Source organism: Geotrypetes seraphini, chromosome 11 (genome assembly GCF_902459505.1).
Source record: "Geotrypetes seraphini chromosome 11, aGeoSer1.1, whole genome shotgun sequence".
Classification (NCBI taxonomy): domain Eukaryota; kingdom Metazoa; phylum Chordata; class Amphibia; order Gymnophiona; family Dermophiidae; genus Geotrypetes; species Geotrypetes seraphini.
The window spans coordinates 8,940,934-8,956,919 of NC_047094.1; the positions used below are offsets into that span (position 1 = coordinate 8,940,934).

The 15,986-nt window shown below is 43.5% G+C and overlaps 1 protein-coding gene across 1 annotated transcript in view; it reads right to left on the bottom strand.

The window, feature by feature from the left end:
- The window catches only part of MYO15A (myosin XVA), a 204,666-nt gene that overhangs the window by 168,804 nt on the left and 19,876 nt on the right, over nucleotides 1-15,986 (bottom strand). Inside the window, exons 3-5 of the mRNA XM_033914963.1 lie at nucleotides 10,878-10,954; nucleotides 8,100-8,163; nucleotides 2,750-2,859 (exon numbers count right to left, since the gene is read on the bottom strand). Coding sequence (XP_033770854.1) covers nucleotides 2,750-2,859; nucleotides 8,100-8,163; nucleotides 10,878-10,954 — 251 coding nt within the window. The remainder of the gene's footprint in view (nucleotides 1-2,749; nucleotides 2,860-8,099; nucleotides 8,164-10,877; nucleotides 10,955-15,986) is intronic.

Genomic DNA, 15,986 nt, shown 5'->3' on the forward strand with positions numbered 1-15,986 from the left:
CTCCCACCTGCTGGACCAGTCCGGCATCTATCCCACTAGAAGTTTGAAGATAGACTGGACTGAGATTTTGACGCCCATTAACGGCTCACTGGACAAGGGCATCACATGGTCCACACAGGTTGAGCCAACCCTGGGTGATTAGTTATTAGTTATAGTAACAAAAATGATTAAGATTCCTGAAATGAAGAATTAAGAATGAAAAGGTAGCTTGGGCCAAATTCACTAACCAGCCCGATCGGGCCCGATCCGGGCAGGCCCGATGAATTCTCGAAGACCCAATATGCAGATGGGGGTGATTAGAGAAACGCCCCCATCTGGCTGCACGGATCTGTAGATGGTCTGTGCATGGCCGTCCGAGCCGGGGCCGTTTTTTTTTTAACTAACTTTTTTTTATTGGTTTTAGCCCTGCGAACCTGTGATTTAAACCCGCGGGTTAAAACCACGGGCTTGCAGGCCGGGGAAGGGCAGGAGAGATTCAGGGAAGATCGGGGCAGAGCAGGGTGGCATTCAGGGGGAAGATCGAGCAGGGCGGCATTCAGGGGGAAGATTGGGGCAGAGCAGGGTGGCATTCAGGGGGAAGATCGAGCAGGGTGGCATTCAGGGGGAAGCAGGCAGGACAGATTGCAGGGCAGAGAGCAGGGCTTCCAGTCGGAAAGACGTTTTCAACCGGTCCCCAGCAGTCGCTCAGCTATCCCCAATCCCCAATTCTCTTGATTTTAGACAGATTCAAACCATCATGGCTCTCTTCCATTTGCAATTTTGTATCCCTGAAAGTACTTTTCTGTTCCCCTTACATCTCATACACTCACTGTATGTATCTTGCTGTAAATATCTCTTACTTCTTGTTGTAAACATCTCTTACTCTCATTGTATGTATCTTGTTGTAAACCGCTTTGAACTTATGGTATAGCGGTATATAAGAAATAAAAAATTCTCTCAATGTCATATATTGAGAAGAGTTTTTTAAAGGACTACCTGCTCACCTGCTCACGCTGCAGGGGCACAGAGGCAGTACCGTGCTAATCTTCATGAAAGCCTCACACTGGCATCACGCCGACAAACATTAAGCATGAATACAGCACAAACAACTGAAGAGTAGATCTTCATCGGAACTCCACGGGGGAGTCACGGCGACACATGCACAGTGTGAATTCAGCATAGATGCCTGAAGCACAGATCTGCATCTAAGCTCCGCCGGGTGTCACGTGTTGCAGAGGATGGAAGGAGGTGCTTCAGGGGGATGTGGAGGGAGGCGGCAAATAGTCGACTTTGAAATATCAAGTGACAAAGAAGAGGGAGTTTTCAGATAGGATTGAGGAGGGAGAGGAAGGTGCATGGGATTTGTTCAGGGTTGTGAGAGGGTTTTTGGATAACAGGAATGAGAGCAAAGAGGAGGGGGGGTTATGGAGGGGGAAGCAGAATACAGACAGTCCCCAAGAGAACAACTTACGACTTAAGTACAACGGGAATTGGGGCGCCATGCTTTAGAGAATAGCATGCAGAAAAAATATTTCTTCACTCAATTTAATTAAACTCTGGAATTCATTGCCAGAGAATGTTGCAAAAGCAGTTTGCTTAGCAGGGTTTAAAAAAAGCTTGGATAATTTCTTAAAAGAAAAGTCTATAAGCCATTATTAAGATGGGAAAATCCACTGCTTATTCCTGGGATAAGCAGCATAAAATCTATTTTACTCTTTTGGAAACAAGATACTAGACTTAATGGTCCATCATGCCCAACCGTCCGCTCCCGCAGCAGCCCTTAGGTCAAAGACCAGTGCCCTAACTGAGACTAGCCTTACCTGCATACATTCTGGTTTTGAATCCCTGGAGGGTGTTTTCTCCTATGACAGACTCCGGAAGAGCGTTCCAGTTTTCTACCACTCTCTGGGTGAAGATACAGAATCTATCCCCTTTCATCTTTAGAAAGTGCCCTCTCATTCTCTCTACCTTGGAGAGGGTGAACAACCTGTCCTTATCTACTAAGTCTATTCCCTTCATTATCTTGAATGTTTCGATCATGTCCCTTCTCAGTCTCCTCTTTTCAAGGGAGAAGAGGCCCAGTTTCTCTAATCTCTCACTGCTCAAAGGGGGGAAAAAAAGACTACAAATCCCTGCATGCAATGGGGTAAACCCAGGACTTGTTTTACAGAATGATTATAATATGGAGGTGTGACAGACAATGAACTTTACAAAGTAGGTGCACTATGCATCTTTGCAGGCTCGATGCCCTGTTATAAAACTATCCCCTCAGCCGACTGGAAAAATATGTAATTTTTTAGTCAGCTTTTTATTTAAATATTTGCTCAAAACTTAAGGAGAGAGAATACCTAGCTCAGTGACGTAGTAAGTGGCCGCCCCAGGTACTGCCTTGGTAGGACTGCTGGCACCTCCCCTTTTCTCCGCCCCCCTGTCCCTCCCCCACTGCACACCTGCCTTCCCTTCCCCCCATGCCTCTAACTCCTCACCGGCGCCAGCAGCATCTCCGATCTGCTGCTCACGCCGGCCTCGGCTCACCCTCTGAAGCCACTTCCTGGTTACGGGACCAGCTCTTTGCTCTTCACCCGCTGGGTGATACCAGGAAAATGATAGATTGGGTAGGGCAGAAAGCCTGCTTAGAACATTACACAGGCATGCAAACGCGACTTCTTCATCTAACCCACTAAAGTTACCTCCTTATGACCGTGCGGTGGGGGGGGGTCAAGCAGGAAGCGCAAAGCAAGACAAACGGACAGGGTTTCAGTATACTCACGGTGGGTTCTCACCCAAGGCTCTGCCTTCGTACTTTACCACGAACTCTGTGCCATAAATGTTGTGCATTGTATAGGGGTTTACAGACACTAGGATACTGCCGATATATGTCTGAAATAGAAACAGACTGTGATTATTGCAAGTTCTTGTTGGGTCTACCGTCTAATCCCTTCTCTTTGAGAACATCAACAACCACTATTGAAGTACCGTACCGCAATATGTATCAACAATAAACACTTTCACAAAAATGTAGTGGAAGGCAAAAAAGACACCACAATGAACCTTAGAACATAAGAACATAAGAAGTTGCCCCCGCTGAGTCAGACCAGAGGTCCATCTTGCTCAGCGGTCCGCTCCCGCGGCAGCCCATCAGGCCTAGTGCCTGAACAGTGATCCCTGATTAATTTTATAATTTTATCTCTAATCCCATCCCTATAATCTACCTCTACTCTTATCTGTACATTTTCTCCTATTTTCAAGTTTCAAGTTTAAGTTTCAAGTTTATTCAAAATTTGTTGAATCGCTTATTTAAATTTACTAAGCGATTTACAAAAACAAGAAAAATAATACAAATACAAGGTTAGTTAAACTTTAATACAATGTTAAAAAGAGAAAAAAAATAAAATAAAATAAAATAAAATTGAGTTAAAATTATACAGACTAACAGACACATAAGGAAAGAAGGGTAAAATTACATATGTATAAAAAAATAAAAGGTGTGAGGTAAAAAAAACATGAGGTAAGGGAAGGAAATAAGGAAAAAGATGGAATTATGAAGGATTAGGGAAATTGTTTTCATACATTATATGCGTCCTTAAAAAGGAAACTTTTTAAGCTACTTTTAAACTGCTTTAAATCCTTTTCAGTTCTAAGATACAGGGGCAAGTTATTCCATAATTGTGGGGCTATGACAGAAAATATATCAGTACGACGAGTTCCAATTATTTTTAGTGAAGGAACTGTTAAAAGATTTTGATTGGTTGATCTTAATTTTCAACCATGCTCGCATTTTATTCTTTATGCTTCTTACTTATATGGTTTTATATTTTATTTCTTCACTCAGAGGGTGGTGGACACCTGGAACACGCTTCCAAATGAGGTAATAGGACAAAGTACAATACTGGGTTTCAAAATGGGGCTGGATGACTTCCTGGAAGCGAAGGGGATTACAGGGTATAGATAGAAGGTTACTCTACAGGACATAAGCGAAAAGCGTATGACAGTTTTAGGGTATGAGCACTATCAGGTCCTGGACCTGAGGGTCCGACGCGTGAGCGGACTGCCGGGCACGATGGACCCGACAGGGGCAATTCTTATGTTCTTATGTATGCACTGCCTTTTATTGTATTATATTGAGATTTTTATTGAAAATGTATATATGTACTGTTTTTCTCATGCTGTGAGCCGCTTAGAACCTCCCCGGTATGGCGGCATATAAATAAATAAATAATAATAATAAAAAGCCCCTGTGGGGAGGGAAAGCCTCAGACAAAGCCCTCCCATCGCCACAGCAGTGGCCAAGGTGTTCAGGCGGAGAACCTCATCGGTGGGAAGGCTTTGTCCGAGGCTTTTCCTCCCCGTGGGGGCTTTATTTAGCTCATATAGTGGTGTGTTTTTTTGCCTTCCGCTACATTTTTGTGAAAGCAGGGCAGGATTAACCAATAGGCCCAGTAAGGCACGTGCCTAGGGCTCAAAATGGTCAGGGGGGGCCCGATGAAGGAGGGTATCAACATTGTTTTTTCCAAAGGGTGATGGGCCCCTCCAGCATCGATCGCCCCCCCCCCCTATCGACGGAAAGTAAGACAAGCAAGCAACGCGGGTAAGAAAGGCAACGGGAACTGTAATTGTGCAAGCGGTGCTGCTTGCCCAAAGCCTCCCTCTGACGCAGCTTCCTGTTTCCGCCTGGGCGCATGGTGGGGTGGGGCGGGGGGGGGGAGGCCCAGTGTGCTTGTGTGCCTAGGGGCCCTCCACGAATTAATCCTGCCCTGTGTGAAAGTGTTTATTGTTGATATTTTTCACATATTCTGAGTTTGGAAACATGACCATGCTCCGTATCGCCAATGTCACTTCTTGGCTCCCTTTATTTAGATCCAGTTCCCTCTAAGCTGAGCAGGAGTCCTCCACCCACAGTCTCACCAATAGAGGGTGCTGTTTCACTGTCACATTTTTCAATTGTGAGGGACAGGCAAGTTCTGCAGGACTCCAGGGAACATACCTGTCCTTAGCGACTGAAAATATTCCACCCCCTAGTGGTAGCAATGCAGCTGGAGGACACCTGCTCAGCTTAGAGGGAACAGTTACATCACCCCAATAATTTCCTGTTTTTCCTACACTCCACTGCCACAATGTGACCCTCTGCTAATACCCCTAAACATATGTGACCCTCTCAAGCTGTAAATTGCCATCGAACCTGCTGTATCTCTATTCATAATGTGCTCGCCTTGAGTTGCAAGTCACCTTGTACCTGATGAGGCATGGAGCGACACAGAAATCGCAGATTAGATGAGCGTTTCAAAAGCCTACTCAAGAGTCATTTATTTAAAGAAGCTTTTAACATTCGATTTAAATTTTACAGTATCCTTTTTAACTCCCTTAAGGAATTAAGCAGCAATGACCTCTTTCCTTTCGTTTTTTTTTCCTTATTTGTCTTTCGTTCCTATCCAAATTGTATTTCTAACCCTATTTCCTTTTGTCTCCTGTCTGTCTGTCTCATTTATCCCTTTTTAATATGCCAATTATTACTTGATGTTTCTTTGTAATTGCTTTCTTTTTGTAAGTATTAATGGTATTGTTAGTGGAATTTTTATTATGTTGATGCTTTTTTATATATATATTGTAAACTCGCTTAGAAATTAGATAAGCGATTGAATCAAATTTTAATAAAACCTTGATGAGATCGTTCATCTCTCATTACCGCCTACCAACCAACTTGCTGCCTGCATTCCGCATACAAATCTCATCCGTTCCCGAGTCAAATGTATGCGTTCCAAGGCTTTTTTTCTGGTTGGCTTCATCTCTGTGGGATTCCCTCTCGTTAGACCGGTGTCAGGTCAAAAGCGCACTGGGACAAAGGCGCACGCAGACAACTGAGCGCAACGCGGAGGCGCGCGCTGAAGAAAATGACTGTTTAAAAGAGCTCCGACGGGGGTGTGTGGGGGGGAACCCCCCCAATTTACTTTATACAGATCGCGCCGCGTTGCGGGGGCATTGTGGGGGGTTGTAACCCCCCACATTTTACTGAAAACTTCACTTTTTCCCTAAAAAACAGGGAAACAGCTAAGTTTCCAGTATAATGAGGGCGGTTACAACCCCCCACAACGCCGCCGCGATCTGTATTAAGTAAAGTGGGGGGGGTTCCCCAACAAAACCCCCCATCGGAGCCCCTAAAATAACTCTTTTTCTTCGGCGCGCGCTTCTGTCTTGCGCTCAGTTGTCGGCGCGCGCCTTTGTCTTCCGCGGTTTTGTCTATGAACTATTAGACCTACGCAGAGAACCTTCGTATCTTCGGTTTAGATCTGTCTTTCTACAGGCCTTTAGGACTTGAGTGTTTGCTTTGAGTCCAGAGGTGGAGGTATTTTATTATTTTATTGACTGATTTTAAAATTTTCTATACCGTTTACATAGTTTTAAAACAAAGACATGATAAATTAAACATACAAAGCTTAAAAATCGTGAGTGCAAAATAATACCATAACTTTGCATAATAACAATCTTGAGTAGTTCACCAGCTCTACCAGAGAAGAAACTTATTTCTAGAGAAAAGCGTCTACAAATAGCTGCCTCTTTAGTAATTTTCTAAACCACAATTCCGTATTGTCAGCCTAGCTATCGCTACCATTCAGCATTTTCAGTTGGTATTACTTATGTCAGCGAAGGCCTATGGGAAATTATATCAATCTGACTCTGGCATGGGAATGCAGATAGACCCTGAGGGCAGGGAAACTGTTTCAAGTATCCCTGATTGAATCATGACTAGCTAAAAGGTGTTAATGTCTGATTAAGAGGGTGCTTAGGACAATGGGTCCAGGTGCACAGATCAAGAAACAAAGAAGCCAGAGACTTAATCCCATCTTCCATGCTTGCAAGTGTCACACCCTCCTTAGCAATTAAATTAACCATTGTTTCAAACAGTTTACAAATTCTAAACAGAAAGATACTGGGACATACAATAATTTCTTTATTCAGAATAAGATTCCAAGGTATAAAAGCCTGCTCTCTGCAAAACACATCTATCTATCAATCTATCTATCTCTGGGCTCTTGGCTCTCTTGTTCTTTCTTTCTCTCTCTCTCTCTGGCTCTTCCTAGAACTTCTGACTCTCTTTGTTTCTGGACTCTGTAAGGCAGGGAAACTGCTTTGCTCTCTACTTAATTGTAATGCTTATAAATATTGCTTTTCTGTAAGCCTATTTCTATAATATATTCTTTATGCAATCACCTCTGGCTGTGCCTATTATTTGATTTTACTTCCTGGTGAAACTTCAGTGAGGGAACTGAATCTGGGACCAGCATTGGTCAGTACGCCTTTTACTTAACCCCTACCACCATACATTGGGGGGGCCACTAACAAAACTGACACGTATCTTAACTCCTGCGCAACAAAAAGTCATTTTACCAGTCTCAACAAGCCTTGGATTCACAGTCGTTTTCAATGAAGCTAAGTTCTCCGAGTTCAATGATCTTTTTGCTGTATAACTAAGGGCTCCTTTCATCAAGGTGCGGTAGGGGTTTAATGCCGCTTGCTGCGCTAGCCGCTAACGCCTCCATTGACGAGGCGTTAGTATTTTGGCTTTGATAAAAGGAGCCCTAAGTATATTATTTTTTAACAATTCTGGAATGGTATCAGGGCACTAGACTGACTTGAATTCTTGTTCCCCCCTTTTTCCTGGTTTTACGTACTTTCCCACGATTGAAGGCATTCTTTATACTCTAATTTTAGATGCAAATTCCTTTGAGTGTCCCCTCATAGTATATTAACCCCCTCGTTTTTAGTGCGTGCTGCATTACCCCACCCGCTAACCCCGCGCTACGCACCAAGAACTAACACCGGCTCAATGCTGGCGTTAGCGTCTAGCGCGGGCGCTAAAACCGCTAGTACAGTTTAGTAAAAGGAGCGCCAGCATTTTTAGCGCACACACAAGATTGGCACATGCTATAGCATGCACTAGCCGAAAAATTACCGCCTGCTTAAAAGGAGGCGGTAGCAGCTAGCACGCCTGTCATTTTAGCATGCGCTAAGTGCGTGCTAAAACCGCTAGCGCACTTTTGTAAAAGACACCCTAAATGTTTAATAAGTAATAAACAGTTTCTAAGACGTGCAGATGGAATTGGTTTGAAGGAGCCGCCACTTACATAGATAATTTCTCTGTCAAATCTGATTTTCAGGTTGTTTAATATGGCCTCTTCCTGGAGATCCCTGGAAGGCATGATAAAGAGACGAACATCACTAGACCTGCTTACATTTAAAAGCTCAGGACGTGAAAAATGATCAAGACAATTTGATTTTTAAGAACTGTAAGGTCTAGACTAGAGAGTTGCGCGGTGACAGAAATCCCACCCATCCCTGCCCGTCCCTGCCAGAATCCTCTCCGTCCCCGCCAGGATCCTCTCCTTCCCCACCCATCCCCGCAAGGAATTACCTCCATCCCCGCCCGTCTCCATAAAAATTACTTCTGACAGGATCATCAATTCCACAGTTTCTTTTGTGTTTGTGCTGCTGTTTTCCTTGTGGAATCTCTTTGGTGGAACTCTTTTTTTGTTTTCTGTTCAGGCAATTAACTTATAAACCCCCTCTTTTACTAAGGCTGAAGTGTATATTATATGGATGAACCCTGCTTCCAAAGCCTTCCATCCCCGTGGGAGTCCCGTTGGCTAGAGGGGGGTCCCCGTGGGAGTCCCATGGGCCAGAGGGGGGACCCGTGGGAGTCCTGTAGTCCAGAGGGGGGTCCCCGTGAGAGTCCCATGGGTTAGGGGGGGATTCCCGTGGGACCCGCGGGATTCCCACGATCCCTGTTCCCGTGCAGACCTCTAGTCCAGACGTAATTATGGCAAAAGGAGCTCACTTCAATTTGCCGGCAGAATTTTAGAAAGTTGCATCTCATGCCCTGGGCTTTAATGACCTACATCTTCAGGAAAGAAGACTATGGAGCAATTAAAATGAGTCCAGGGCGACTTTCACCCCAAACAGCTATATTTAAGGACCAGACTGACTTCCTGCACTGCTTTCTGCATTCGGTTCTATTGCCCGAGACATTTTTCCATTTCAAAATTCTGCAGGCTCTGGATAGATTGAGGAGTGGGAATTGCAACATGTGGAGATCAACAGGGAAACATTAGAAAAGGAGAATGGAAGGGTTGAAAAACTGTACGTAGATGCAGTACAAAAAGGAAACAGAGGAGGATTTGCAGGGAGGAATGAAATCTGGATAGAGAAACAGAAGAAGGAGCAGAAGAAAATTGAAAGGAAGAGATCAATATAGTGGAGGAATTATAGAAGGAATACAAAGACAGAATTAAAAAACAGAGGAATGCAGAAACCATAGACTAGGATGAATTAAATCAGAAAATTTAAATGGCCAGAAAATAATTTATAAAATCGCATTGATAACCTTTAAAATCTGACAAACTAATGCACCAATATTTCTGGGTCGTCTTCCAATACCATATTCTCCAGTCAGGACACTCAGATCAACCGAACAGCATCTGCTGACAATCCCCTCTTTAAAAGTAATAGGTACTAGGCCAGTGGTCTCCAACTCAAACCCTTTGCAGGGCCACATTTTGGTTTTGTAGGTACTTGGAGGGCCACAGAAAAAAATAGTTAATGACTTAAAGAAATGACAATTTTGCATGATGTAAAACTCTTTATAGTTTATAAAACTTTCCTTTTGGCTAAGTCTTAATCATAATATTGTCATTTATAGCTAAAGAAACTGTTTTATTTTACTTTTGCAATTATGATAAACAAAGTGAGGGCCTCAAAATAGTACTTGGCGGGCCGCATGTGGCCCCCGGGCCGCGAGTTTGAGACCACTGTACTAGGAGATCTACTATCTTTTCGGTTATAGCTCCCCAGATCTGGAACAACTTACGTGGTGAATCCTCACTAGAAAAATTGAAAAGCTCTTGAAAAAGTTACTTGTATAGGGACGCATTTGAGACATAGATAGCATCATTCTTCTATCATTAATTCCTAAGTTAAATCAGACCGTACGTATAGGTCGCAATCTCCCTTACTCTCTCCTTTAGGCTTAGCCTATTTTTTGTTACCCTCCAGATGCTTTTTCCCTAAATGTACCTTTATCTTCTTTAAAGATTGTAGTTCATCCCTCTCTCCTTTTGTATCGGCAATTATTTGTACGTTACATTGTACGTTTATTTGTATAAAATTATTTGATTTTTTTGTTCTCCTAATTTTAAATTGTCAAACGCATTGAAATTGCGTTTGACAAACATTTAATAAACTTGAAACTAGAACAATTCATTTTTTTTCTATTTAGTGATCCAAATAAATCACTCTATGGCAACGTATCTCAAACTATGGGCCTCCTGAAGATTTCAGGTGTGCCGCGGCACATGAGGAGGAGAAGAGGCGCCGGAGCCAGCTGACTGCCTCTAGGATGTGCCCCAGCGGGTACAAGCGCCTCCCCTCTCCAGCCCTCTTCCCCGCTAGCACGCCCCCCCCCCACACACTGGCATCTAAGGGCCCTTCTGGAGGGCCTTTGCCCATGCGCGGCAATATGATGATGTCACACATGCACGTGGGGTCGTCACGGCGACACCTGCGCACTTCCGGGTGCCTCGAGCCATGGCCACTGCCTTTCGTGTGCCACGGCTCGAGAAAGTTAGCGGGACACTGCTTTATGGCCTAGGACCGAAATTTGAAGAGGATTTTGCTTTTAATGCATTTCTTTGTCGGGGGCAAGGTAGGGTTAGAGCTTAGACGCCCTCATCAGGGGTGGGGGTGGGGGTGCATGGCAGTTTACTCCTTAGATTGCTCTTCATGCCGCCTAATTCCTCAGGGGCATCCATTCGGTGGCAGAACTTTTCTGCACTATTCTCCTTGGCATCTACAACGTTAAAACTGTGCTTTACCAAGTTACTACAAAATTAAAAATGCCCACCACTTACTCGAGTTGGGTCATATCCTCCACCCCGACTTCCTCCTCTTGATGCCTCGTGGATGGCAGGTTACGGACCGAATGCATCTAAACTCAGAAAGCAAGGCAAGCAACAGAGTGAAAATGCTGCTCCAGGGCGTGCATACAAGCATTGTAACATAGCAGATGACGGCAGATAAAAGAGTCCATCCAGTCTGCCCAACCTGATTCAATATTTTTTTAAAAATTTTCCTTAGCTATTTCTGGGCAAGAATCCAAAGCTCTGCCAGGTACTGTGCTTAGGTTCCAACTCTTGAAGCCTCCGTCAAACCTCACTCCAGTCCATCTACACCTTCCCAGCCATTGAAGCCCTCCCCAGCCCATCCTCAACCAAAAGACCATATACAGACACAGACCGTGCAAGTCTGCCCAGTACTGGCCTTAGTTCAATATTTAATATTATTTTCTGATTCTAGATCCTCTGTGTTCATCTCCAGCCCATCCTACACCAAATCACCATATATGGGACACGTTCAAGTCTGTCCAATATTGGCCATAGTTCTTTAATTTACGGCCTTCATTTTCTAATTAGAAATCCTCTATGTTTATCCCATGACCATTTTCCTTATGTTCTTATGTGGGACCACGACACTGCTGATCCCCACCAGCCCACCTTCAAACCTCATCGGGGGAAATGTCCAAGGTTCTGAACATTTCCAAATGCATTCTCTTTTGTCTGTTGAGAAATGCCTTGTTCTTCAAGCATGTGGCTCTTCCTCACATCCACTTTCTCCTTTCTGTCCTGAGCCTGGATAGAGAGGCAGAACAGCAGAAAAAGAAAACAGAAAGACAGTGGGAACTGCCTCAGAGGTCAACAGGGGCTGCCAGTGGCCTCTGGGCCTTGCACTGACGAACACCGAGTTAAGCACTTCTGAATATCGACCCATTTACAGTATTATTAAGATCTGGTATGAGGTTAGGGCTCTTCTGCTTGGAAACGAGACGGCTGAGGGGAGATATGATTGAAGTCTACAAAATCCTGAGTGAAGTAGAACGGAGTACAAGCGGATCGATTTTTCACTCCGTCAAAAATGACAAAGACTATGGGCCACTCGATGAAGTTACAGGGAAATACTTTTAAAACCAATAGGAGGAAATATTTTTTCACTCAGAGAATAGTTAAGCTCTGGAACGCGTTGCCAGATGTTGTGGTAAGAGCGGATAGCGTAGCTGGTTTTAAGAAGGGTTTGGACAAGTTCCTGGAGGAAAAGTCCATAGTCTGTTATTGAGAAGGACATGGGGGGAAGCCACTGCTTGCCCTGGATCGGTAGCATGGAATGTTCCTACTATGGGGATTCTGCATGGAATGTTGACATTCTTTGGGGATCCGGAATCTTACTACTCTTTGGAGATTCCACATGGAATGTTGAACTATTTGGAGTTCTGGAATCTTGCTACTCTTTGAGATTCGGGTATGTTGCTGCTCTCTGGGTTTCTGCCAAGTACTTGTGACCTGGATTGACCACTGTGGAATCAAGATACTGGACCAGATGGACCATTGGTCTGACCCAGGGTGGCTAGTCTTATGTATGTTCGTATGTTCTTTGTAATTAAAGCAGCAATACATCTTAATCATAGCTGAAATGTCTTTCTTTGCCCTCCTGTCATATCAATGTTAACTGTACAGCAGTGAATAGCTTCACTTGTACTTTGCACCTCAAAATCAAGTTCGATCTCAGCACTTCGCTCATAGCTGCACAGAGGCACAGAGAGCGTGCATGGAGCCCATCCATCACAGCCGCTTAAGGCGAAATACCTGTCAGCAGCAGAGTCCCAGACTCAGAGGGTTTCCTGAGCCCTTTCAGCAGCTGCTGCTAAGTCTGGTCCTTCTACCTCTAATTAAAACTCTTCTCTGCTTACAAAGCAATTCCCTGGCAGGGTTTAGTTCTTGATTTTGGTTCCATGAATACGACTGTGGTCATACCTCGCAGTCAGTCACAGCACCAATCAAACCACCTCACAAACCTTATTCAGGTCCACTAGAATTACTTATTGTGAAGCTTTATTTCCCTCCTTATTAAAAATCAATCATTGCACGGTCTTAGGAATTATTTTGAAATTGCTTTAATCAGTTTTTGGGTGCACTGCGAGAGACAGGATTTGAGGTGTAGACATGCCCCCCACCCAGACCCCCTCCTTATGAAATTAAGTACTTGGAAAAGGCATTATACAGTCTGATTTTTATTGTGCCAGCCCATCCCTTCCTCCCCTCCCCAAAGCCGATATTCCAGATAAAGATATGCTATTACCTCTCTGCTGTAGCTTTCACGGCCACTGGAAAACACCCAGAGGACGCTGAAAATTGGAACCTTTTACCTATAAATTCCACTACCGAGGTGTTAATGAGGGCTGTTTAAGCACTTGAAACAGCAAGGGGTGAATAGCCACTCCATGTTTTACAATAATATTGGTTCTGTAGCTACAGACTTTCCTTAAAGCAAAGGCAAAGAAAGAGAACTTGGATTACCTTATTAGGCCATGACTGCCTCTTATCAATGCTTTCTTCCAAGTCACTATTAGTTCTCCTTCTTCCATGTGACAGATAACTGGTTATATTGTATTGTCTTCTGGGTGACTCCCTGGCAAAGACGTCAAGAGGAGGAATATGAAGTAATTTTGCAGAGGACCACGAGCCATGCATCTCTTGTATATTGACGGTGTGTTGTCTAGACCATTGTGGTTTGGTTATATGGAGCGGTCCTTGGAAAGAGCCCATCCTTTGAACTTGCGGCATCACAACGGCGTATCTACCCGGGCCATCATCTGGTTCATACTGGTCAAAGGGTATCCTAGGAGCACCTTGTCCAATATCTTTTGAGGATGGATGTCTTGGAATGTAGGGATTGGATTCCGTCATAAACTCTGAAGCTCTTAAAGGAGCTCTTTGAAAGTGAGGGCTTATGTTAACTTTTCCTTTCAGGGAACCAGGAGGTCCCTGGTCAACTGCATATGGTGAATCACTTTTAAAATATTTTGGCCTTAATTTTGGAGATGATGATCCTGGGTGTCTTGGTTCACCTCCATGGAGCACAGTTTGTTTTATAGATGGCTTAAGAGAAGATGGTATCTGTCCATCAGATGGATATCTGAGATTTTGTGATAATGATGGGTTTTCACCCTTCCCAGTTGAGAAAGTTGGAGTTGTAAGTATTTGTGTCTCATCTTTAAATTGTCCACAGATGTTTAGGAATGGATATTTGCCAGATTTTGCTGAAACCAAATTGCTGTTCTCTGCAAGAGATCCTCCTCGTCTCACTGACCATCTTGGAAGTGGGGGGCTTTGGGACATCCCAGCAAGAGGTTGGCCAATGTGTTTTAGAAAAGGTTTCCTAGTACTGAAAGCTGGACTTGGAGGAGGCGACATTCTCTTGATACTTCCAAATCTCCCAATTTGTGATATAGGGGGTTGATGGATTGACACCGACTTGTTATTTGATGAATATTCACCTTGTCTCATATTTGGAAATAATGGGTCTGTATGTCCAGTTATGTCATATTTAAATGGTACTGATTCAGCTAAAAAGTTAGGTGATTCTTTTATGATAACACGACTTCCTTGTCTACTTAACATTTGTGAAGGAGGCATATTAGATTCTTTTGGAATCCTTATGGATGATCTCGGTGACAGTGCTTTTAGAGGATATACTCCACCTTGGTGACTTTGATGTTTTATAAAATGATTTCTTACCAAAGGTTTAACGGCTTCTGTTGGGGGTTCATTGTTTCTGGACCAAGCATGTGGAATCTTTTCATGTGTCTCATTTAGAGAATGGCTAATTCTCCTTGACCCTTGTGATAAAGGCGACTCTTGGTAGCCAACATGCTTTGCAGTAAAATAAGACATCGGAGTTTCAAATTGCCTCATGGAAAGCTGAGGTGATGGGGGATATTTTAATTCCCTATTTATAGAACCATCAAACATTTTGGGGGCTACATGTGCAGGAGATGAAGATGGTGGAGCACCGATTGAATCTGAACAAAGCATTTCAAACTTAGGAGTATTCGATTTAATGGATGGCTGTGGAGACTTTGGTCTTGCAGATGGCTCATTTCTAAAACTGTTAACATGTTTTATGGAAGGTTGTGGCGATCGTGATGGATTCTTTTGTTGAAATGACTGAGGATATGTTGATTGGAAAGTTAAATTATCATTTGCAAGACTGACAGACCTATTGGATAGTATCATATTACATTTATTTGTTTGCGGAGTTTCAGGAAAGGGAGATTTTTGCCCCCAAAGTGCTGGAGAGCTTTGAATATTCCCTTTGGCTTTGGGGGATGCTACATTTTTGAAGGACAGCTGAGAAGAACAGGGAGGACTCCTCTGTCTGAAAGATGATCGTGATGAAGCAGGTGAAGGTTGCTCAAATCGACTATAAGAACCTGATGGGGTATTGTTAAACCCAAACACTTTACTATTTGATTGTGGTGAAAGCGGTCTTTGCCTTGCAGATAAATTATGGAAAGGAGGCATTGGTGGTTCTTTACTATTTATACTTCCAAATCTTCTCAAGGAAGGATGTGGGGAAGATGGTATACTTTTTCTTGAAGGCTGAGGTGAGGAATACATCTGGGAGAAGTTATTTGAAGAGGAGTTATCAAATTGTCTAAAAGTGGTCAGATTAGGTCTCTCAAAAGGGTCCATACCAGTCAGTTTGTGCCCATATTTTTTGTATGCTGGTTCTACAGGTTGATCGTCTAACTCTTTCTGGAGGACCTCAAATCTTCTTATAGATGGCTGAGGAGATGAATGATAATAACTTTTCCTTCTTTGACTCCCAAATTTCTGTCTCAGTTGTGGAGAAGAGACTGTGTTTTGGTAACTATCGTTAGGAAAAGGCACTTGAATCTGTCTGATTGATGGTTGTGGAGAGGACAGTGTATTAGATCTGTTCTCACCAAACTGTGATGCAAGTCTTCTAGCTGGAAATGGAGACTTAGGTTTTCTATTTCTCTCATTCACATGGTGTTTTAATATTGGCTTTGGGGCAAGAGACATTTTCATAAATTGTCCTAAAGGACTTCCAAATTCCCGTGGAGAAAAGCTGTTTTGGAAATCTTCCTCTTGATAACCAGGGTT